The sequence below is a fragment of the Molossus molossus genome, unplaced genomic scaffold (assembly GCF_014108415.1).
Source record: "Molossus molossus isolate mMolMol1 unplaced genomic scaffold, mMolMol1.p scaffold_m16_p_17, whole genome shotgun sequence".
Classification (NCBI taxonomy): Eukaryota; Metazoa; Chordata; class Mammalia; order Chiroptera; family Molossidae; genus Molossus; species Molossus molossus.
This window is the reverse complement of record NW_023425352.1, coordinates 13,258,223-13,282,213: the sequence shown is the minus strand read 5'-3', so window position 1 is coordinate 13,282,213 and position 23,991 is coordinate 13,258,223. Positions and strand designations below refer to the sequence as shown.

The following is a 23,991-nucleotide window of genomic DNA, read 5'->3' as shown; positions in this document are numbered from 1 at the left end:
GGGTCAAAAGTAACAAGAGAAAAAAAAATTAAGTTAAAAAATAACAATGATAGCCCTGGCCAGTTTGGCTCAGCAGTTAGAGTGTTGGCCTGCGGTCCAGAGAGACCCGGGTTCGGTTCCCGCTAAGGGCATGTACCTCGGTTGCAGTTTGTCCCCGGCCCTGGTTGGTCGTGTGGGTGGCAGCCACTCGATGTGTCCCTTTCACGTCAATGTTTCTCTCTCTCTCTCTTCCTCTCTCTCCTTCCTACTCTATCTGAACAAAAAATGGAAAAATGTCCTTGGATGAGGATAAAAAAAAATAGTAATAGTAATAGTAATGATGATAAAGGCACTCGAATTCTTCGGTAAGCCCCTTTCCATTCTGCTCTACAGTTTGGGGTTGGTTTGTAGGGTGTTTTAACTCCCCTGCTTTCTGTATCTACGTCGTGTGTGTGAATCTGTGAGACACCCAATTCTACTGGCAAGTTGACTGGTTACAAAGAATGGACTGGTTTGATGGCACAGTCTGTTTAACCGGTAAGAAGAGTGACTCGTTAAAAAGAAGAAGGAATTGTTCGGCATTTGGGGACACTACAGATATTTATGGTTTACGACTGTCTGCCTGCTTCTCTGTCACTCCCTCCCTCCCTCCCGCTCAGGCCCTGGCCAGTCCCGCTGAATCCACAGTGACAGCCCACCCACGACGCATGCTCCCGCCAGCTGCCAGCAGAGCCGTCAACGACACCCGCTTTGATTCCTGCATTTGTTGTTATCACGACTGGAAACTTCGACCAAAATGTCCTAATAATCAAGAGCAACCTGTGCTCCCATGAAGCTCTATTTCGTCGATGTGTGCAGACAGGTCTGGAAACACACGTGGAAGTATCTGTGTCCATTGACTACTGGCAGAAAGCACCATCCTCATTTAGTCGTTTTTGCCAAATACAGAAACCACGTTTTTTAATAAACTGAGTTTTGAAAGCTGTGCGGAGCCTTCTCATCAACATATTTAAAACACGAGACAAAATAAAACGTATTTTCACTGAGTTTAAAGCACTAAGAGACCATTTAACCAACAACATGCAATTCCATAAAATGGTCTTTTTCATTCAAAACCAAATATTTTTGCTCAGACATTTGCAATGGAGTCGCAAACTATCTTCACGTGACTGGATCTGCACGTAGGCAACTGTCTGTCTGAAGAAGAAATCGGTCACCTATTTTCTTTTATAAATTATGTATGTTGAATAAGTCACTTATGTTATAGAGTCTACCTACTGCCAATAATTCAAACAACTGCTCAATTAAGAAAAAACTACCAACTAAACCCATCGAACATACTGTTCCAGTACACGCAATTGGTCTTCCAATATCCTTTACTTACAACATTGAAAACATAATGTCCCCCAGCCTCCCTACCATACCTATCTAGTGCCAGAAAATGGACAGGAACGTGCAAATAGAAATGAGCTTGTCATTATCATCTCAAGCTTTTTGCACCCTGCCAAAGTGTAGTTCATTTAAGAAGAGAAATTGGGAACAAGGTTTATGTCCTCTGGAATATTGTTTTATCTAGCATCCTAAATAAGAAACTCCACTTTCTAAGAAAACGAGCCATGCTTCTCGGTGACTTGCTCAATATTTTCAAGACCTGTGTTTGATCCCTTTGTGCTTATTCGCCGGGTTAAAAGTAGCCAGTCTTAGTCCTTGAGACCGTTCTTCCGGGAGTAGATGAGATTGCTGTATTCCTGGCAAACCTGCCATCTTGGTACACGTCCTTCCCTTAAAAGAAGTACTTGGCATCTGTTGACCCCTGAGGAATTGCCCACTATTTTCCGGGTTGGAAAATCCACCTTTCATCAATAGCGCAAAGATAAGCCATGGCCCAACGACATGGTCACAGGCTGTGTCACAGGCTAGAGAGCTGACCATCGCGAAGGGCGCTCTCCCAGGAAGTCATTCATCACATACCTGGCCACACTGACCCGCAGAGTCCTTCGTCCACGTGCCCTCGGCGGCAGCGGCCGAACCGGCCATTCCTTTCACTTCTCTGTGGTACTGCTGATGGTACCTCACCTGCGTGAAGGGAAAGGGTGCACCCGGTGGAGTTAGCCTCCTCTGCACACAGGCCAGAGTGGAAACTACATGGCTGGTGCAATGTTCTTCGTAGGCCTGGGTCCAGGGAGTGTGCGTAGACACAGAAGTGCCACGATCATGGTAAAACTGACTGAAAACGATGAAGAAAAGCTACTTCTTGGACCCACTGTGCACACACAAGTAGACAGGAAGTTGGGCTTGTCAAGGCCACGTAACTCCCTGCTTCCTCCCCTCACAGGACAACGTTGCTGGGGCCGCTTACATCACTCGCCAGCTCATTGGCTCGTTTGGCTATCTGATAAGCAGGTGTGATCATAGCAGGAAAACTTCCTTTCCCTCGCTGATGTTCATAGTCCTCCGTGTATATCACCTGGAAAATGAAAACGCACTTTGACTCACAGGTCGCCAGCCTGCTGTCTGTCAGGCCATCTGGGTGAGGAGCCTTGCTAAGGGTCCTGTAACACCTGCAATCTCCATCACAGTCCTTTGGCAGTGTAACGGCTCATCTCTGGAGGACCCTGCACATCTTATTTGCCTTCTTATTCCCAATACCAGCACAGTGTCCGGCACAAAGAAAAACTCAGTGCAAACTTCAGCACATACGTGTGCAATGCCTGGTGTGGGCCAGGGGAAGGGGCTGGCAGAGGAATAAGGCTTCTGCCTTTGGGGAGCTGTCAGTCAAGTCTGGGAAACAAGAGTGGCTTCTCAACCCAGAAGCCACTTGCTGAGCTGAACCTGAATTTGTGCTTCAACTTCCCACTCAGAACAATAATAGTTCTTGGTCTTACGCTATGGAGCAACCAGACGACGAAGAAGCAAGGGGTGGACATTCTTTAGAAACCATGGCCTATAATTTGCAGTGACAAGGAGCCAATGAATCTGAAACAAATTCTTTGGGATTAATCAGATACATCTGATTTGTCACTAATACCATTCTAACGTTTTCTCTCTAAAGATGAGTTTTCACAAGGTCTCTGGGAGCTGACCCATCTGATCGGACCGTACCTGACCTTAGGAAGTGCTTCCTGTACACTGCGAAGGACTGACATGCCTCCTACCTTCTCCCTCCCTCCAAGTAGGGAAAGGATGGGGACTCTGAAATGAGAATCACTGAGCCTTGGCCTTCATCATTCCTTACATCGCTCTGAAGCTGTCCCCCAGCCTTGGCCCGTAGCAGCTCAGGAGTATCCGCCACCGTGGTGAACCTGGAGACACGCTCGTCATGCCCTCTCTTGTACTCCACCTGATGAGGAGGCGGCACAGAGTCAAGGTCATGCACAGCCTGAGTGACAGCCTTTCCTTAGAGTTCTCCTGACGCCACACGGCCGACACACACCTGTGGTGAGTCTGTATGGCTTGCCTTACGACTCCACTTCAAAAGTCACGGATCACTGTGGCTGTGCGACATGAGCAAATTACCCAAAGTCTCTGTTCCTCCCCTGTTTTTATGTAAAATAGGGAAAATAACTGTCCTGACTCGTGCAATTGTTATGGAGATGAAGTGAGTTAACATTTGTTCATGTTTAGCAGTGTCTGGCACTCTCTCAGGCTCTTCACATTAGCAAAGAGAGCCAGGATTCAAATCCCAGCATTCTGGCTCCAAAATCTGAGGTCCTAACCAACAAGCTCTGCTGTTCTTCAGGAGGGTCCGCCACCCACTTTGTAAGAACAAGTGTCCTTCACGCTGAAGTGACCTGAAGAACTTATTTGGTCTAGCCCTGGAGTGAGCTGCATGTTCCTCTCTCCATTTGATGGATGGGGCCCAATCAAGGCACAGAGGATAATTGATAGGGGAACAATGAGAACACAGTTGTCTCCTTAATACCACACTAATGGCACCTACTGCCCCAAAGCACTGTCTCGTTGGACTTTAACTGGATCCCAGGGGTACGCGAATAACAGAAATTCGCATAACTAATGGTGACTAAGTACTGAGACACTCACTTGGCTGGCCAGCTGGTTGGCTCTCTTGGCCCTTTGGTAGGCAGGCGTGATCATGGCTGGAAAGCTCCCCTTGCCCCTCTGTTGTTCATAGTCGTCCGTATACTCCTGCTGGTCAGAGCCCATGTCAGCATAAGAACCCAGGTGGTCTCAGAGGGACTGCTAAGACTACAGCAGCAAGCATGGCATTCTGAGCCAATGCAACTAGATTTAGGAGGTCCCTGGAAAAGAACTCAGTCACCTGGAATGAATCTGAAAATGCACTTCACATTTTGTGAAACTTATTCACAAAGGAAGCACACCTTCAAATAACATTCTCCGGGTCCAAAACTTTCCCCTTCAATGTTGACATCATATCATGTGACACCTGGCACAGCCCAGTGGGTATCCCTTTGACTCAAAGGTGTGCATGATGATGTAGCCATTAATACGCAGGCGATGTGCCTGTAACTTGTCCACTAGAGATAGTTCCACAGCATGGGCAGTAACACGTCTGCTGCTTTTTCCTCCTTGCTTTTTGAGGACCTCTACTGATTAGTTTCCCTAATGAGACAGACACTTAGCATCTGCCTTTCTATTCTTTCCTTTCCGTGTGCTAAAAGAAAAGTCACTGGACACTAACAATATTTTCCAAAGTGATTTCTTCGAAGGACAGATGGCCTGGGTGTGTGGAGAGGATGAGGACATATTCTGTGCAAATGGTTAAGGATTTCCACAATCTGGCCAACAAATGCCTTTTTTTTTTCACATGAAAACCTACGAAAGTAAGTCTCTCCTGCAGTGCGAGAGACCAGAAACCTCAAACGGGCCGTCAGGACTGGCTCCTTCTGGAGGCTCTAAGGCAGAATCTGTTTCTTCGCCTTTTCCAGCTTCTAGAAGCTGCCAGCTTCCTTAGCTTCTGGCTCCAAATGGCTTCGACCTCTGCTTCTCTGGTCATGTCCCCTCGTCTCTGACTCCGACCCTCCTGCCTCCGACCCTCCTGCCTCCTTCCTTATAGGAACCCCAGCGATTACTGTGGCCACCCCAATAATCCAGGGTAATCTTGCTATCTCAGAATCCTTAATGTACTCACATCTGCAAAGTCCCTTTGGACATGTAAGTTTCACATACACAGGCTCCAGGAATTAGGCATGGCCATCTTTGGGGGAGAGGCCAGTATTCTGTCTACCACAATCTTAAAATAAAAGAACATTCAAACTAGTGGATAAAGTAATTCCTACGGCCCTCACCTCACCGAGAGTCTTCCGAGCCTCGACCATCCTTACGATTTCAGGGTCCGGCAGGGCTCCTGGGCACCAGGCGTTCCCTTCTCTGTATCCGGTCCAACAGGCTCTCTAAAAGGAAACACACACGTGCGTACAAACACACACCCCACACATTTTGGTAGGTAAGATCCCCCTCCCAACCCCACCCTCCCAGCAATGCTCACGCACATTGTCAGTCTCAGAGAGAAGTTCTTTAAAAACTACAATCTCCTATTGGTAGATGGCAGGTCTCAGCTAAGCAAAATGCTTGTTTATTTTCCAACTAAAAAATAACCTAATATCCTAAGCAATTGAACTTTCGGAGATTCACTTACATCAGAAGAGTTCCAAAGGTAACTTAACATTTCTTTGCCTATCACTGCACCAAGATTGGGCAGAGTTACTGTAGACAAGCAATCTGAGATTAATCAGCATATTCAGCCAAGCTTCAAACACCTACTTCTGTGCCTAGCATTGGGTTAAGCAATTAATATTGGAAAAAGCAAAGAAAGACATCTTTTTTAAGATACGTATGACCTATCTAGAGAAATGAAATTAACTATGAAACAATTAGTGATTAGAAAGCCTTTGTGTGCTTAAACAGGCTGCATTGAAGATAAATACAACAAGAGTTTAAAAAGAACAATGTGTGTGTGATGTGCCCTGTTTCGGACAGGAAGATAGAATTTGAGCTGGACCTCCAGGGTTGAGGTCAATTAACAGATAGAAAGGAGAAAGAAAGGCATCTGCTCTAGCAGGCCAGTTCCATGAAGACAGGGGTCTTCACCTGTTTTGCTTTCTAGTGTATGCCAAGAGCCTAGCACAATGCCTGACGTGTATTAGACTCAACATGTATTGGCTGAATACATTCCAGGAGCGGGGACCACCATGAATAAAAGCATGGAGACAGCGATGGGCTTCGTGTGAAAGAGCTGAGGGGTGTGGCTGGAATCGAGGGGGAGAGATGGGGAGCCACATGGGCTGGAGGTGGGACAGGTTGGGTAGAGGCAGCATTTGAAGATCTGGAAAGGCACATAATTCATATGTGAAAATATTTTCAACCACACTCGCAATCAGGGGAGTTTAAATTAAAACAGCAAGATACAGGTTGTCAAGACTTTATCAGGTAATATCAAGTGCTGGTGAGAGAGCGTCTTCTCATATTATGCCGGTGGAATATAAAATATACAGCCATTTTAGAGAGCAATATGACACTGTCCATTAACATGAAAAAGACACGCACCCTTCAACCTAGCAACTTCACATTTGTGTCCAAAAAAGGTCATGCAAAAGGGTGTTCATTGCAACTTCATAATAGAAACAAAACTTGGAAATAACCCTGCCCATCAATAGGAGAGCATGATTCATCCATTCTTAACAGTTGCACCCATGATACACCCATCCATGACATCTGAGGATGCTGGCGTAGACATATCTCCAAGCTATTTGTTAAGTGAAAAATACAAGCTGCAAAGCAATGCATATTGTTTCCTGAAAATCACAACTATACATTTCAGCGGGAATATACTTATATACTTTTCAATAAAAAACAATAGCTGATCTTTATTATGCCCACCAATGTTCTAAGATCTTTACATTTATAGGCTCTTTTAATCTTCACAACAGTTCTGTGAATCAGGAACTGCTTCTCTTTACAGATGAGAAAAGAAAAGAATGGTTAAAGAACTCATGAGCGGTCCCTAGAAAAGTGGCAGAGAGACAGACATTGACTTGTAAATGAACAGAGCGGCAGGATGCCCACCAGACTGATAACAACGGGAACCTCTACAGAGAAAACCGGGATCCCAGAGGGTGGACGAGGGGTTCGCTTTGTAGTGTTTGGATTTTTTTACAATAATAAAAATGCAAGTAGTAGGCATATAATGAAAACGAAATGGCTGAGGAATTTTGAAATGACGAGGCAATTAATAGAGAGTGACCATAAATTCTCAGGTGAGGAGAAGAGTAAGCCAGGGACATCCAGAAAGCTGTGTGTGACCAACATCACATGTCGAGCTGGGGAAAGGCAAACCCAGGACAGGGAAGGCCATCTCAGGGGGCCCTCAAAGGTCCACGCGGGAGATGATGTGAATCAAAGCTAGGACAGTAAAATGAAGGGGAAAGGGTGAAACTGACTCAAGTGTCCAGAGAAGAAAGGGCAGCCTTGGTTTCCAGCCCAGGTGTCTGTCCCTCGTGACAGAAGCACAGTGGTTGGAAGAGCGAAGTCTATAAGCTTGTACTGGAGCGGAAGTGGATAAGGTGAGGCTAGAACATAGTGACAAAGGTCTTCTGTAGACGGCTGGAATTACAAACTGGATACAAGAAAGCCTACTTGACTATGCCTAGAAGTAACCGTGAGAATGCATTTCATTTGCACAGGGTGCCTTTCTTCTCTGTTTCCAAACCCATTTGTAACTCACCTCATTCACCAGTGGTTGCCCATTAGGTGCAGCTGCCCCGTCCTTGGAATCCATGTCCCACCGAAACACCGATTTAAACTGTTCACCATGCTCTTGCTCATCAACCTGCCCGATGAAGATGTTGTCAGTAATGTTTCCCTCAGAAAAGAGAAAGAAAATAAATAATCTCTAGGTAAATTGGGAGGATTTTCCTGAGTCTCAACTGCAGAGCATTTTAACTGCGCTACAACGCGCACCGTACTGCTGGTCTCCCCGTGGTTTCCGCTGTTCCCCCAGTTGGGCAGCCTGTATAGCGCCCCTGCTGTGTGCAAAACTCTATTCAGCAGCACCATTGAAAAGACTTGCAGTCTCCATGAGCTGATCACAAAACATCAAGAAGTCGTGTTAATTTAACCTCAGAAAACGCCAGACATTAGAGCAGCGATTTTTAACTGTAGTCTGTGCAACAATCACTTGGGGAGCTTGTTAAAACGCTGGCTCCCGCCCTGGCCGGTTTGGCTCAGCAGTTAGAGCGTCGGCCTGCAGTCCGGAGAGACCCGGGTTCAGTTCCCGCTAAGGGCACGTACTTCGGTTGCAGTTTGTCCCCGGCCTTGGTTGGTCATGTGGGTGGCAGCCACTCGATGTGTCCCTTCACGTCGATGTTTCTCTCACTCTCTCTCTCTTCCTCTCTCTCCCTCCCACTCTATCTGTACAAAAAATGGAAAAATATCCTCGGGTGATGATAAAAAACAAAACAAAAAGAACGCTGGCTCCCTGCCCGGCCAGTGTGGCTCAGCGGATTGAGCCCATGGACTGAGAGGTCCCAGTTCGATTCCCAGTCAGGGCACATGCCCAAACCCAGTAGGGGGCGTGCAGGAGGCAGCCGATCCATGTTTCTCTCTCACATTCATGTTTCTATCTCACTCTCCCTTCCTCTCTCTCTAGAAAATCAATAAACATATATTTTTTAATGCTGGCTCCCCAAATTCAAGTAGGTGTCCTTGAGAGCCACTGACATAAGGAGTCAGAACCCCATCTTTGCAGTGCCGTCCCACAGCACTGAGGAGTGTCTGTCTCCCCAGAGACCTTGTCTGCCATCCGTGTTATTCTGAGGAAGCAGGAAGAAGTGGGGAGAGCCCTCAATGCTACTCCTGGGGTGAGGAAGCTTTAAGGGCCAAAGTTCATTCTCTGGATGGGAAAGAACTGAGATGTTTCATGCTTCTAAAATTTTCATTCACCTCTACCAAACAGGAAATGTTGTCTTAGTAAATACTGATTTATTTCTAAAAGAGGGACATTTGAAAACAGAAAAACGTCAGTCTGCTTTAAATGCCGGCTCGAACATCTTTACCCTAGTTTTCTCCTTCATCGCCAACACTGAAGCATCCTTTCCCCCCCTTTTTGATTTTTGCACATGCACAAAGAGTTTGAATTTTATCCAATTGGTAAAGTCTCTCAGAGATGTAAGTGGGTAAGAAAGTAATCACACTCCCGCAGGTGGTTAGAAGATCTGGGGGCTAGGGGGGACCTAAGTGTCCACATGAATGTATCCTTGGTGGGAAAGGAGGAGAAGGTGTACTCAGTAGTCACTTGTTTCACATACACACACGTACACACACATGCACATGTATACATGTACACACACATTGAATACTCAGAGACAGACACACCACACACATACAAGCATGTGCAAACACGCATGCATACATATGCATGTGTATATATACACCTGCATACTGACCACGTATACCCGTTTGTATGCATGTGCAGACATATCCACTCCTACATTCACACATACATACACTCCCCATGTGCACACACATACTGATACACATACCATGTACTCACATAGATGCAAACACACACAGGCCTCCTGGGAAGCTCACATCACTGTCCATGTCACTGACTGAAAACAGACCAGTGACAATCTCACTCCAGGTCAGACCCATCACACGCACTTAAAAACCGTGAATCCCCTACCACCTCAAAGAATGGTGTTATTGCGTGGCCTGTTGTATGACAGAAAGGTAGGGACGTGCCAGCTGAGGCTGAGGGTAGGGTGGACATACACAGATATCACAGATCTTTTTGTAGAGAGTGTAATATACACAAACAGCCGTCTGGTGTGTAAGCACATCTGTGTTTCATCTGTCACGCTCTGGCTGCACAACTAGAGAAACATCTGGATGTTTGTACACATAAACACGTACTTTTCCTTCTGAAGCGTCTACCACCCTATAGGTTCATGAAAGTAGGTTAGTGGAGCAGGTTGTGATGTGAGCTCTAGGGTCAGATAGAGCTGGATCTGCACCCACTCAACCAGCTGGGTAAAGCTGGGCAAGTTTCTTAACCTCTCTGAGCCTCAGCATCCCCAACTCTAATATAATGTTATCACAGAGGGTTCTTGTGAAGGATAAATGAGCAATGTAGGGAGAGAGCCCAGCGAGGTGTTTGGCACAAGGTTTAAGCATGAGCTCAATTCAGTATTTATTGTAATTTCATGTAGCTGCCCTTAGACACAAGTGATGAAAACAAAATCCTAAAACCGTTAGCCTTCTCAGTAATCGGCGATTGCTCGTGACTTCTGAAGGCTCACGAATCGTTAGAAATCAATGACACATGAGCTACAATCTGAGCCTCTGTTTCCTCATCCGTAGAATGGGATAATGGCATTTGCTTCATTGGACTACCGTGTGTATTAGCCATATTAAGCAAAAAATGTACATGTTACATAAGTTAAAAAACAATAAGCCACACTTAGTGCAAAGTTCTTAGCAAAGTAAGCAATCTTGAGGGTGTATGTAGAGAACCACACAATAAGGCGAAGTCTAATCTGACACATACTGTCTTGAGGAGGAGCAGAGCCTGAGCCGGCGGGAGAGTCAGTAGGAATGAGATAATGTTAGGAAGGCAGAGTACTTAGTCCTCCATCCCGTGTCATTTCCTAATTTTAGAAAGCCACTTGCTCCACCCCACAGGACCTGTGGTGGGGCCTGGGGGAGAGAAGTTAAATGATTCATCATTTTAATAATTGCAGCGTTCACGCAATAGCTAGTTATTTGACAGAATTCCACTGTTGGCTTTTCAAAAGAGGTTGGTTTATCAATGTGGCCTCCTTGTCAACACAAAGATCAGGTTCAAATCAAAATATCTTTGATCTACCACTATCCTTCCGGGACAGAGAGGCTGCGAATAATCTCAAGCACTACTGAATTTGGAGAGATGTAAAAGTGTCGAACTGGAGGTTTTTAATGTCCTTATACAAAATAATTATGGGGGAAACAAAGGAAAGGCTGTTGTAGTATTTTCTAACTATGAAACTGTGTTTCATGTATCAGGCACCTAGTATAATATGGGGCCTATTGTATAAACTCATCCACGCGTCCAGAGCTGCCAGACCCAGAGACATGACCCTGGGTACAAGGACCTCAGATATTCAAGTGAGATTATCCTGGGTATTGGCCCCGATACTGTGGTAGGACCAATAGCAATGTGTGCTGCTTACATGCCCTTTGCAATGTGTATGCGGAAAAAATGGGCAGGTTCACATCTAATCACACACTTAAAAACTTAATAGATGCCTGAGGGAAGAAACTTTCTTTGAAGGCTGTTTTGAAATTCGAAATTAAGTAACTTACCTCATGGATGTCTCCTGGAGACGGCTTCATGTTTAGATTTAATGGAGTCTGATAGATACTTGTGAAAGTGTTGTTCTTGGGGTTGTGGCTACAAAAAACAGATGTAAACCAAAATTAGAAATATACTTTATCCAAGGTGATTAGCTTATCTTAAAGATACAGTCACTTTTAAAAATCAATAAATATAACATTTAATAGTTAAGTTCATGATTTTCCAGACCTTAAGTCTTAAAGAAAAATAAATAAATAAAATAAATTCAGTATCTATAACTTAAAGATCAAATTTAACTGGCAATGATCACTCAAAAGCTTTCTGAACAAATACAAAGATCCATATTTAATCATTTGACATGGGGTTATAGTGGGTAGATTTGATCTTTTAAGAAAAAAATTGAATCTGCCCTGGCCGGTTTGGCTCAGCGGTTAGAGCATCGGCCTGTGGTCCTGAGACACCCAGGTTCAGTTCCCGCTAAGGGCATGTACCTCGGTTGCAGTTTGTCCCCAGCCCTGGTCGGTTGTGCGGGTGGCAGCCACTCGATGTGTTCCTTTCGCATCGATGTTTCTCTCTCTCTCTGTTCCTCTCTCTCCCTCCCACCCTACCTGAACAAAAAATGGAAAAATGTCCTCCGGTGAGGATTAAAAAAAAAAAAAAAGAAAAAAATTGAATCTTTCAACTCTTTGTTCATTACATAAAGCTTGCCTTAGGTTTCACAATGATTATAAGTAAAAACTTTTGAGAAGACATTTCTTGGATTTACCTGCAGAGTGTGTGATTTGAATATCTGATTAGCTACTTGTTAAAAACAACAACAACAACAATACCCTGGCTCAGTGGCTAGAGCCACAGCCCATACACTGAAGGGTCACGGGGTTCAATTCCCAGTCAAGGGCATGTACCTGGGTTGCAGGTTCAATCCCTGGCCCCGGCTGAGGCATGTGCAGGAGGCAACCAATCAATGTGTTTCTCTCACATCAGTGTTTCTCCACCCCCTTCTACTCTCTCCAAAAATCAATGGAAAAAATATCCCTGGGTGAGGATCAACAACCAAAAATAAAAATAAATAAAACTCAAGAGGTGGTGGGGAGGGTCATCAAACACTTACGCATGACAGTAGGGCTTTTTCTGGTGACTCACGAAGTTATTAACCGATAGCATCATCTTGCAGACTTCACAGTGAAAACACGCTTTATGCCATATCTAGAAATCATACAGAAAAGATTTATCAAAATTGCCTCTTTTTTCAGACTCAGGATTTTTAGATATTTCGGGGTAAAAATAAATTGAGTTTTAGGCATCAAATGATTTACAAACACACAGCTACAATATGTTAGATGAATAAGTGACATTTTTTTTTTTGAGACAATATAGAAGACATAGCTAGAAATGGGTAGAACTGAAAAAAAGCTGAGACATACGTCGTTTTGGGTGGTTCAAAATAACCCACATGTCCATATACGAGAAGATCGATTTCCCACGTTTGTTAGTATTCCCGAAGGCCAAGAAACGTCTACTGACCTGATCTAGACAGCTGACCTTTTCAGCGGGATACACCCCATACCCACACCTAGAGCAAGACTGGACGTTCATCCTGACTGCCCAGGGGAGACGACAAAGGTGGGTAACAGGCAGGGAATCCAAGGAGAGTCCTCAGTCTAGTGGTTCAGTCTCTCAAACTCCGACCACGAGTCAATTCTGGGGCCACCAGATTGTTAGAATCCACCGTGCACTTTCCTTTGCTGACCTTCTAGCTTGAAGCCAGCAGCTGGGCAGTTTTTAAAGCTGCCACTTACTCAAGGGGCTATTCTGGCGACTTGCTCAGCACGCATGCGTCTGGGAAGTGAGGTCGAGGTATTTCTAGCTGACATGTGTCTCTAAATAGAAAAGTGAACTCACAACAGCAACATGTTGATGTGGATGACCAAATCCTGGCGCATGATCAGGCAGCATGGAGTAGTTTCACACTAGCTGTGATCATCACCCAAGAAAAGAACCCCAAAGAAAACGGCACCCCCTCCTCGAGAGATGAAATTAGAAAAGCTCGCTCTGTGAACAGAATGACTAAAGCAGAAAGGCCAGCTCCCAAAATATAGGAAATCAAACAGGGCTGAGTCACGCCCCAGGAAGGGTATGTGCCACATTTGAATCTCAGAGTTTTATGTGTTAAAAAAAATTTTTTTAATATTTTTTTCTTTATTGATTTTAGAGAGACAGGAAGGAAGAGGGAAAGACAGAAACATTGATGAGAGAGAATATCAACGGGCCCCCTCCCGCATGCACCCCACTGGGGATTGGGCTCACAGCCCAGGCATGTGCCCTGACCGGGAATCGAACCGGTGACCTCTCAGGGCCTGGGCTGACAAATATTGACAACTGAAAACTGATTTGGATATTAATTTGTGTTTAGTTCCTGCTCCAATGCAAAAATAAGAACAAATGAGAACCCTCTTTGTTTTGGCCTCTGGGTATTATTGTTACAGAAAGGCCTGTTTATTACCTCACCTCCCAGGCCTGAAGGGGGGGGCAGCTTGAAGAGAAACCTTCTCTTCCTGACTTTGAAGCCCCTCATGGCCTTCAGTGTCTACCGAAATATTACCCTAAAACGGAGCTTCTAGAAACAGCTTACAAAAGATGGCGCCTCCCCTGTCCCCACCCCTCAGCTCCTAACCTGCTATAACCCTTACTCTGTTGTATGTTGTTCATTGCAGTTACCGCCACCTGGCATCTTAAATACTGTGCCTCTGCTTTTTTAAAGTATCTCCTTCCATCCAAGCAGGATCCTTGTGTTCGTTTCTCATCCCCGGTGCCTAGAACAAGGACAGACCCGGAACAGGTGCTCATGGAATCAATGAAATAAATTGAACACACTCACCAAAATGCCTACAGGGGCCAGAGGTGTAGTCATAGGTTATGATGGGGACCTTCCCAAATAGGAGGGCACATGCCCCATCCAATTTGTCATGAGTACCAGCATTGCCAACATTCTGATTTTTCCAGAGAAGCCAGATATCTGCATTTATACATGAAATTCCCTATTTTATAAAATAGGGAACAAAACAATAAAACAGGGCCATGGACAGTATCTGGTTGGCAGTCTACCCATCGGTGACCTTTGACTTAAACGCTCTGAGAAGATCACGGTGTTGGGGGATCTCCGGTGGAGAGAAGTCAGTAGTACTTCTGTGTTGTGTTGGAGGAGCGGGGGGGGGGGGGGGGGGGGGGGGGGGGGTCACATGCCCTAAGGGGAGAGTGTAGCTGGAGGCTCCCCACAGCCCATAGTGGGGCTCAGCGCTCTATCTCAGCGCCTGGAAGGAAGAGAACTCTCAGCAGGGGCTCCGAGCTCAGGGAGACTCCCACACTGAAGGGAAGCCTGGGCAAAGACAAAGACCTGAAGACTTGAAGGCTCCCCGAATGTTCTACTCTGTGCTGAGTTTCTCAGGCCTTACCTGGGCAGTGGGCTGGAAACCTCACTAATCACTGAGAAAGACTGTGTCCCAGCCCAGGGGGAGGAGGAAGCACCGTCACGGTTCATCTAGAGAGAAAGCTGCTTCTTCTCTGCCTAAGGTTGTGGTTCATGGCACTCCAGAGCTGCTGCAAGTCCTCAGTCACCCTCCTTAAAGCAAGAATCGCCAAAATGAAAGACGTAAATTTGACGTATGCCATCCTTTACGTTTTTAAAAGTCCCTTATTAGCTTTCAGACTTTGTGAGGAGAAACGATCCCAACCAGCTGGAAACGGGACAGTTTAAGGAACTAAAGCGACACTCATTGCTGGGGTAAGAGACATGCAGCCCTCCCCTTCTCGACAGACACGGCTCCCAGTCCCTGCTGTGTCCATCCTACCCGCACAACATATGCAGATGAGCCCCTCCCATCACAGTGATGGCTAAGGACATGGGAGCCTTGGCCAAGGAGCAACGAGCTCCTCTGGCCATCAGGACTGGTTCTTAGCCTGGGTTCCCCAGAACACAGAGCCCAAGGCAAAGGCTTATTCACACACAAGGACTTGACTCAGAAGTATACCAAGAACAGTGAATATGAGGGTTCGCTCAAAACAGCCACCACCTGATACAAAGTGCACTGGAATGCTTGATCTCCGCCTTCCGGGAGGCCATCTAAACAACTGCCCCTCGGGAACCCCCGCCAGCAGCGGTTCTCAACCTGTGGGTCGCAACCCCTTTCGGGGTCGAACGACCCTTTCACAGGGATCGCCTAAGACCATCAGAAACCACATATTTCCAATGGCGATTCATAACAGTAGCAAAATTACAGTTAGGAAGTAGCAACAAAAATAATTTTATGGTTGGGGGTCACCACAACATGAGGAGCTGTATTAAAGGGTCGTGGCATTAGGAAGATGGAGAACCACTGCGCTAGAGGAAGGAAGGATTTATTTATTGACCTGTCTTCCACTGGTAAAGTTTTGCCCCATTGGGTGTTAACTCCCCTACACGTCCATGCCATATATGTGTCCACGGAGTCCCAAAGCATCCCAACAGCAACAAGAAAAAAGCAAGGGCAGCAGAGAGCCAAAGACACAGTTGGTTGTGCTCTCGTGAACATGGCCAGAGCCCACACAGAGCGGGCTGCCACTGCCCAAGCTGGATCAGCACAAGCAGCTGTGACCGAGTGCATCCAGAGGGGCTCTGGTGAGGAGTCTGATGTGCCGTCCAATCAGCAAAGAGTCCAAGAGTGGGGCTTGGCGGTGATGAGCCAGAGCTAGATCATGTAGAGCCTTGATCCTCGACCTGACGCTGCTGCCCACACTGTCGCCAGATGCTTTGGCTTCCTTTAAGCCTTGACTCACGGGGCACTTACGATCAATGAAAACCTCCACAGCCTTTTGCTTCACTTTAATGACTGTCACGTTCAGCGTGTGGGCAGCTGATTTTCTTTTTTCACTTGAATGTAGCCCTCATTTATCTCTTTTACATTTCACCCTGTTGACGATGGCCTATTGCTTCAGCTGGTCAAGAACATTTTATATCTCGGTTCTGTCATGCAGGATACAAGGTAATTCAATCTACCTCTGGATCACTTTCATTGCCCTTCTGTGGATGTGACATGGTTTTGAAATTACAGAAAGATGGCAAATCGGAAGTGAGAAGAAAGCAACCAACCCTTCACTCTGTCACTGTCACTCTGGTTAGATGGGGGATGTTCCTCCCATGCTAAGGGGGAGGGGCGGGGGGTGCCTACCTGAGTTTAGATTCTCCCAAAAGCAAAGCTTGAGGTGAGGACTTGAGTCAGGTAGTTTATTTGGAAGGTGGTCCCACAAGGCAAGAGTGTGGGTTTTAATTGAGTGAGCCAGAGAAAGGAGAATTTAATAAAGGCATATTCTGAGCTAATTACTGCTACGGACAATGGGGCTCGATCTTACTGGAGCCACTGTGAATGTGTCCCAGAACTGTCCGACTTAAGGATGGGAGGCTGGGACACTTATCCACCAACTCTCATCTCCCATTGGTCGCAACTTACTGACAGGGGCATAAACTCCCATACACCTCTAGGATACACCTGTCTGCACAGACTTCTGCAGCTTCAGAGAAAGCCCAGGGGCAGAGAAGCAGAGGGGCACTTTTGAGAGACTTTAAGGGCCTAGTGACACACATCAATGATCTGAGGGGATGTGGCATAGGGTACCCCAAGAGTCAGTCACTCAAGGAAATTGACTGGAGGCAGGGTAAAGTGTTCATATGAGATGCCATGAGCTCCCACTGCCCTGCTCTTCAGGCTAATGGTGTCACCTGTTTGGTCCCCACACTCCACTGCGCTGTGCAATCTGTGTCCAGACAAGTGGGGAGGAAAAGCCAGGACACGGGGCCTTGTCTCCAACTTTCACGCTTTCCCAGGTCAGAACTGCCACTGCGTCCTCACCCCCATCCTTTGAGGCTTGTGGTGTTGGGGTGTTAGACAACGTTCCATGAGTACATACTGATGGACAGTTGGTGGCTTCAGAGCCAGTTTTCTCCGTGTAGTCATGAGGCCTGTGCACTAGATGGCAGTGACTAGGTTAGGCAAGTGTGTCCCTCGCCCTGGGGAAACCTGAGGTTGGTGGGATTGCCTAACTGGTCAGACTTCACCCTGGGTTTCAGCAAGCAATCTGTTTGAGTACATCTACTCCACAGAAGTACTTTGGCCAGGAAAATCAGAGACATATTTTGCCTCCCCTCAAACCTAAATCTGGTTTGAGATTACTCTCCAGTTGAAATTAGCATTTGCTTTGGAGAAGGGATTATGTCTTTTGGTCTAAGACAGAGTCTACAAATGTCTGCTATAAAGAGTCAGATTGTAAGTAGTTTAGGCTTTGCAGGCCACATAATGATCTCTGTTGCATCTTCATTTTCTTCATTTATTTTTGCAACCCTTAAAAATGTAAAAACCATTCTTAGTTTGTATGCCATACAAAAATGCAGCCCACAGGCCGTAGTGTGCCAACCCCTGGTCTAAGAGGCTGCTTACAGGACATCAGGAGCAGAGACCATAATTTCCCCTGGGGAGGCTGGTGAGGAGGAGGAAGGCAGAGGAAAAGATCAGGAATTGGTTCAGCCCCATCTGGCCTGGGTTTTGACTGTCTACATGTAGAACCCTATTCAGTTGTAAGCAATAATACCCAGCTGCTGTGGCTGTCTTTTCCTGTGCCAGGGGACTATGACTCACCTGTCAGTAGCATGAAGCATTTCTGCTGAGTCAAGTAGATGGGCCTCCTGCCAGGGCTCCACCCTCGTGATATAAGCACCTCCCAAAGGCCCCCACCTCCTAACACCATCACACTGGGCATTGTGTTTCAAGCATGAATTGAGTGGGTACAAGTATTCACCCTATAGAACAGCCATATTGGGAATAGTGTAACTGCCTGTTAAAAATATTCAGGAATTCAGAATTTTCACCTAAGTTAATAAATTATAATAATCGCCTAGGACCAGTCTTTCTTAAACCAAGCAAGAATCCTTACCCGATGAGATTTTAGAGACAATACTGAAGTCTCTGGCCAAGAGAAAAGCAAGCAAACAAAAAGGCAAGGTGAGGTTCTTGCCTGATGTCACACCATGAAGGTTTCACTCAATGTGTTGATAGTTCTTTAAAAACAAATCTCTCTGGTGTGACTAAAGCTAATTTCTCCCCAAATATTTACACCTCAGCATGCCTGAGTTCATTAGTCACTCCCCTGAGGCGTCCTGGAGAGAAAGGCATTGGAAGCCTCCCTTGGAGGCCCAGGGGTGCAGAAGGACGTGTGTGGGTGTGTGAGTGCGTGATGGGTGGTTGTGAGGGTAGGAGTGAAGTCGAATCTATGTACTGTGTACTGTTTCACATTTTAGACCAATTCACGACCACAAACCCAGTGACTGACACCTGGGGGCGCTCGATAGATATTTCATTAATGACTCCGCCTTTAAGTCCGCACGCGCAGGCTGTGATTGCGGTGGAAACTTGCTCAGACAAAGCTGGGTCCTCCCGCCCGCGTACGAAGACACGCGCTCCTGCGAGTGGAAGCAAGTTCTGGAAAGCAGGAAGGCCGCAGCGCACCCCACGGTGGCAGAGGAGCTCCGCCTGGGAAGAAGGTCATTTCTGCGGATGTGGGCGCCCAGCCCCCGGGAGGACGCGAACCGCACAGACTGGGTCAGGGGGCCGTCAGGGCAAGAGCTTTAGGCTATGGGAACTGGGTCCTCGAACTGATGCGGGGGCCCAAGTCGAGGTGCAGACTGGAGGCAGCAGCGGAAAGGGGGTGCGGGGGCGATTCGGAAGGGCTCCCCATCTTCGAGCGCGGGGAAACCTGCAGGGCGCGCTCTTCCGTTTGCGAGGCTCGGGATGCGGCGTGCGGCAGGCTCGCGGGGCGCGCTCCCCGGGTCACTGCGCGCGCGGCCGGTTCTGCAGAACGTGCTCTCCTGGGGGCTGTAAGCGTGGCGGCGGGAGCGCACGGATCTCGGCGAACCGGGCCCCGCCCGCACGCTCCTCGGCACGCGCGGCGACTTCGCGGAGGGAGCTCGCCGGGGACGGTGCGCGCGGTGGCCCCGGCCCTTGGCGCGCCGCTGCCTCGGCGGAACGCGCGACCCGTTTTGCATCGCCCCGCCCCGGCCCCGGCCCGGCCCCGCCCCGGGACGGTGCGCGCGGCCGTCGGGCGCACTCTTCCGCGCTTTGGGGCGCGCACTGTCCCGGGCCGGGCAGCCGCGCAGCGACTCCTCCCACCGCAGCGTCGAGGCCTTTACTTTCGTTTTAGTGATAGTGACCCAGACGCGAGCAGGGGACGGACAGTGGTGGCCGCAGGCGCGGGCACTGCGGCCTCGGAGAACGGTAACTTCTGCCCCCGCCTCCGCTGTCGTCTTCCCCGCCCGCGGTGACGCGCCGCCTCCGCCCTCCCCTCTCCCGCGTCCAACCTCCGCGGCGAGCTCCGCCTTCCCGGACTTGGGTGTTCTGGGGCTGGGCAGCGGACCGCTCGCGCCGAAACTTAGGGAAGAGGGCTCTCGGTGCCCCCATCATCTCTTGCTTTGATCTGCTTGACCCCTCCTAGCCGTCGGGCCGGCGTCCGCCGGTGCTGTTGGAGATTTCGGAACGGAGAGGTAGGTGTAGGAGGGAAGGAGCGGCCGGTTGGCTCGCAGAGCTGACGGCGAGGGCGCCGGAGTCGGACAGCCGAGGGTCCCGTCCCCTCTCCCTGCTCGCCAGCTGTGGGGCCTTCGTCTCTCTGTTAAGTGGGAATAATGGTGAGCCCGGGCGGAAGGTTGCAGAGACGGTGGAAGGAGCTGATCATGGGGTATACCGGTGCCTCCTTCCAGGCTTAGTATGGTACGTGTGAGCTTCGGTCATCATTGTTGGGGTACCCGTGTGCCGGGCCCTTGAAGATCCCTGGAGGAAGTGAAAAAAGGCTGGTTTCTCAGGCTGCCAGTTAACCTTATAACTTTTCACCGTTGTATTCAAGTTCGTCTTTTATGGAGCAGTAGAATCTCTCGGGCGTGATTGGGTGTGTCATTCCCAGGCCTTTTCCCTTGAACTTCTGGGCTTGCTGACGGCTTGGTCCTAACTTTTTTTTTTTTTTTTTTTTTACTAATAGGTTGCTTCCTTCTTAAGAGTCTACAGCCTGACCTTCATCCTCGATAAGCAGATACTTCCTGGGATCACAGTTAGCACTTCTGCTTCCTCTTAGCTGTGTGGCTTGGGGCAGGTGACTTACCTTCCCTGAAGAAACCAAAGTTTTCTTCTGCAGTACAAGGTAAAGGCTCCAGGCTCCCAGCAATGCTGAGCATCAGGTGACAGTGCAGTACTGAGTGCCCAGCAGGGCCCCCTCTTTCTCCAAGTGCTAGATAGAAGGTGAGGGATGGAGGTCCTCAGGGCTGCTTCTTTTTGAACCTTTTAGGAAGATTGTTTTCACGGGGCCAGGGGTGGGGTGCAAGTTGTATTAAGTCACTTTTTGGAGGAAGCAGCTGCATTCCCCTCATTAAAAAAAAAAAAAGGTTTAGACAGTAGCTGGAAAGTTATTTCCTGCCAGGTGTGTACCAATCGCCTGTGAAGCGTGCACAGAAATAATCACCAGAGGGTTTTAGTTTTCAGTCTCCATAAAAGCTGCTTAAAATATGGATGGAATTTAAAAATACTGGTGAAGGTTGACAGTTGAATGTTTTCTTAGTCTTGAGTACTGCAAGCAGTGCTGATAACAGGGAATATCTATTGAGCATTTATCATGTGCTGCACTGTGCTTAGCACTTGACATGCACTGTTCCATTCAACCTCACAGCCACCTGTGACTGTGGCATCATTGTTTGCCCACTTTACAGATGAGGACACTGAGGCTGAAAAAGGTTGAGTACTTCATTCAAGGTCCTACAGCTAATCGGTGGAGGAGCCCATGACTGGGTGCTCCACAGCCCTCCCTGGGTCCCTTTGGTTCTTTTATGTGCCCTATAGCAACAGTGTATTTGGGACGCTGACGAATTTTACAATTTTAAGTACATTTCAATTATAACATTTATAAAAAATATATTTATTAGAGTGCCTGCTATGGACCTGGCTCTTTTCTGTGACTGGAACAAAACAAAACAAAAGGATCATTAAGATAAGCTCTCAATGTGCAAACAGCTGGAGAGTAGTGGTTAATAGTAATAATAATAAGTAATCTAGAGTGCTTGGTACTATTAATGATTTATGCATATTATATTTTAATTTATTTAAGAGAAGGTAGATGTATTTAACAATGGAGTGTGCAGTATCCGATGAATTACCGCTCTTCGAGCCCGAGCCCCAAAAAAGGGACATTACTTTCCAAGAAAGAAAGTAATTCCAGGTGTGCTCTCTCCAGGCACTGGGGAGCTGAGATAGGCCTGGATTTTCTGGGTGGGCTGTGAGGATTCATGGAAATAAGGGGTCAACACCAAGTCTTGGCTTGACTGAAATGACGTGACTGAGATCAGGCACCCCACTCGCTCACTACCCTTGTTCTAGGTGAACTTGTTTTCATTCTGAAATCAAGCCCAGCTTCACAGGCGTAAAAAGTTACTGACTGTTTAGCCTTGAAGACTTGAAAGAGTCAAGTCTCACCATGTTGGCTTGTTTTAGACGTACACTCTGGCAGGGACCCTTGCTGCCCACTAGACAGTGTTCAGCGTTGACCCGGAAGGATGCGGTAGGTTTCGCACAGAACACCTTCTGTCCGAGTGTTTGGAGGGAAAGCTCTGGAAAGCCTGCAACTACTGAGCAGTAGAAATCAGCCTGAACTTCACCTCTGTGTAGCCCAGAGCCCCCTAAAGTGGGCAGGAAGGAGTATGAGCTGCACTTGTCCTCTGGTGGAGCGGGTCGGATGTTCCCTGCAGCTCCCTCTCCTGCCTCAGTCCATGCCACCCTCCCTGCTTCCCCTTCTCAGATCTGAGACATTTCCTCCCCTGAGACCTTTCCCAGTTCCTCCGAGGCTCAGTCAGGTCCCCTGGTGCTCACACACACCAGTACAGCAGCCTGACATCTGTGGCATCGTTTTATGGGGAATGATGCCTCTTCCCCAACAAGGCAGGACCAGGGCAGTTTGTTCCAGACTGTATCCCCACAACCCAGCACACAGCCTGGTGCGCTGGACATTGAGTAAATAGTCACGGAATGAATCGTCTCCACAGTCCCACTAATATTAAATGTTTGCTTTTCTTAGGAGCCATCTTGCTGAAGTTCTTCCTTTTTTATATATGTATTGGTCACATCATTTTATTGTCATACAGCCTCGATCCAGCCTCCAGGATTAGCGAAAGGCTCAATGCTTGCACGCCGCATGTTGAAGTTAGCGTCTTTCCTGATGGCTCTTATATAACTCGAACTTGCTAATTTTGAAAATATGTCAGTGCTTTGCTAAATACCAATCCACACTGAAAGATAATTAAGTGTGTATAAAGGAGACAGAGAAAAACAATTGAGCATTTCTCCCCCGGATTTACCCTTATCTCTGGGGGTGATGTTATCTGATTTTGAGAAACATGTTGAGTCCCAGTGTGAAAAGTCTAACTGCTTCCTAACTGGAAACATGTGGGCAGTGGTGGGGCGTTGGTGATGTGTTGAGAAACACGATGGCCACGTCACTGGAACCCTCCCTCCCTCTCAGTTCTGTCCTCGCTGCCCAGCTCCGCCCTAAGTGAACTGCAGGGTGCCATGGAATGCCCCTCGGACCTCAAGGCCACTGGGTGTGTTTTGCTGTCTCGGACACCTCCCCCTAAGCTGAATTCCTTCTCCCCACCTTCCAAAAGGCATCACTTGTGCTCTGGGACACCACTTGTTCTGTTAAACCTTTGCCGTCTTGTTTCCCACCAAGTGCAGCCATCCCCGAGTGAGCCGCAGTGAGGCAGACCGTCTGCTGACCGGTGTGCCCTGTGCGGAGGCTCAGAGACTGAGACCAGTCGAATCAGAGTCTGGAGAGTGGTCCCTCATTCTTCAGAGCCGATCCCTTCACAGGGAAGGAAATGGACTTGTTTAGGAGAAATAACTCTAGAACAAGCTCTGCTTCTGACCAGCTGCATCACTTCTAGCTCATTCTCTTCCCAGCTTTTCATTCAATTAATATTTATTTAGTAAGCACCTCAGCGTGCCGGGCACCTGTGCCATGATGAACTTACTTTGTTGTGTTTGAGCCGAGCAATAAACAGCGTGCAAATAAACAAGACAAATATAAGGGCTGTAAAGGGAATGGGAATTGGGGGTGGGGGTGGGGGAGCAGTGTTGGCAGGATGGGAGTAATCAAGGAGGACCTCTCTGCAGAGGTGCCATTTACACTGAATTCTGAATATTGAGAATTAGCCAGCTGGCCAAGGAGGGCGTGTCCAGCAAACATGTCAGTAGTGACTTCTAGAAAGAGAACCAACCATGAGTCCAGACAGAACCCGAAATGAGCATATTGTGCCCAAGGACACGAGGGAGCTGGGAGCTAAATGGGGTGATGGTGAGGGTGACCCCTGGAGTGCTGTTGCTGGCTGCAGATCTGAGTCTCACTATTTACTAGTTATGTGGCCTGGGACAAGTTATTAGCCTTCTTCAGCCTCAGCTTCCTCCTCTTTCTAAAGGCAATTATTGCCCTGGCTGGGTTGCTCTGTTGTTTGGCGTGTTTTCCCGATAACACCAAGGTTGTGGGTTCGATCCCTGCTCAGGGCACCTGTAAGAATCAACTAATGAATGTATAAATAAGTGGAACAACAAATCAGTATTTCTCTCCTCTCTCTCTCCCCCCTCCCCCATCCT

General features: G+C 47.6%; 2 protein-coding genes across 9 annotated transcripts in view; one reads left to right on the top strand and one right to left on the bottom strand.

Moving 5' to 3' along the window:
* The window catches only part of LOC118632432 (nebulin related anchoring protein), a 67,331-nt gene extending 54,303 nt beyond the window's left edge, over positions 1–13,028 (bottom strand). For 2 of the 5 annotated variants that reach the window (XM_036265544.1, XM_036265546.1), the window contains exons 1-9: positions 12,815–13,028; positions 12,402–12,496; positions 11,299–11,386; positions 7,682–7,786; positions 5,247–5,351; positions 4,021–4,125; positions 3,215–3,319; positions 2,339–2,446; positions 1,951–2,055 (exon numbers count right to left, since the gene is read on the bottom strand). In XM_036265544.1, the coding sequence (XP_036121437.1) occupies positions 1,951–2,055; positions 2,339–2,446; positions 3,215–3,319; positions 4,021–4,125; positions 5,247–5,351; positions 7,682–7,786; positions 11,299–11,386; positions 12,402–12,496; positions 12,815–12,886 (888 nt within the window). In that variant the 5' untranslated portion in view covers positions 12,887–13,028. Of the gene's footprint in view, positions 1–1,950; positions 2,056–2,338; positions 2,447–3,214; positions 3,320–4,020; positions 4,129–5,246; positions 5,352–7,681; positions 7,787–11,298; positions 11,387–12,401; positions 12,497–12,814 lie in introns of those variants that run through there. The other 3 variants (XM_036265543.1, XM_036265542.1, XM_036265541.1) reach the window with 2 other exon arrangements.
* A 5,717-nt stretch (positions 13,029–18,745) lies between these two features.
* Positions 18,746–23,991, top strand: part of CASP7 (caspase 7) — a 37,755-nt gene continuing 32,509 nt past the window's right edge. For 2 of the 4 annotated variants that reach the window (XM_036265573.1, XM_036265576.1), the window contains exons 1-2: positions 19,688–19,853; positions 20,342–20,500. The gene's annotated coding sequence lies outside the window, so the exon portion shown is untranslated. Of the gene's footprint in view, positions 18,858–19,487; positions 19,588–19,687; positions 19,854–20,341; positions 20,501–23,991 lie in introns of those variants that run through there. The other 2 variants (XM_036265575.1, XM_036265574.1) reach the window with 2 other exon arrangements.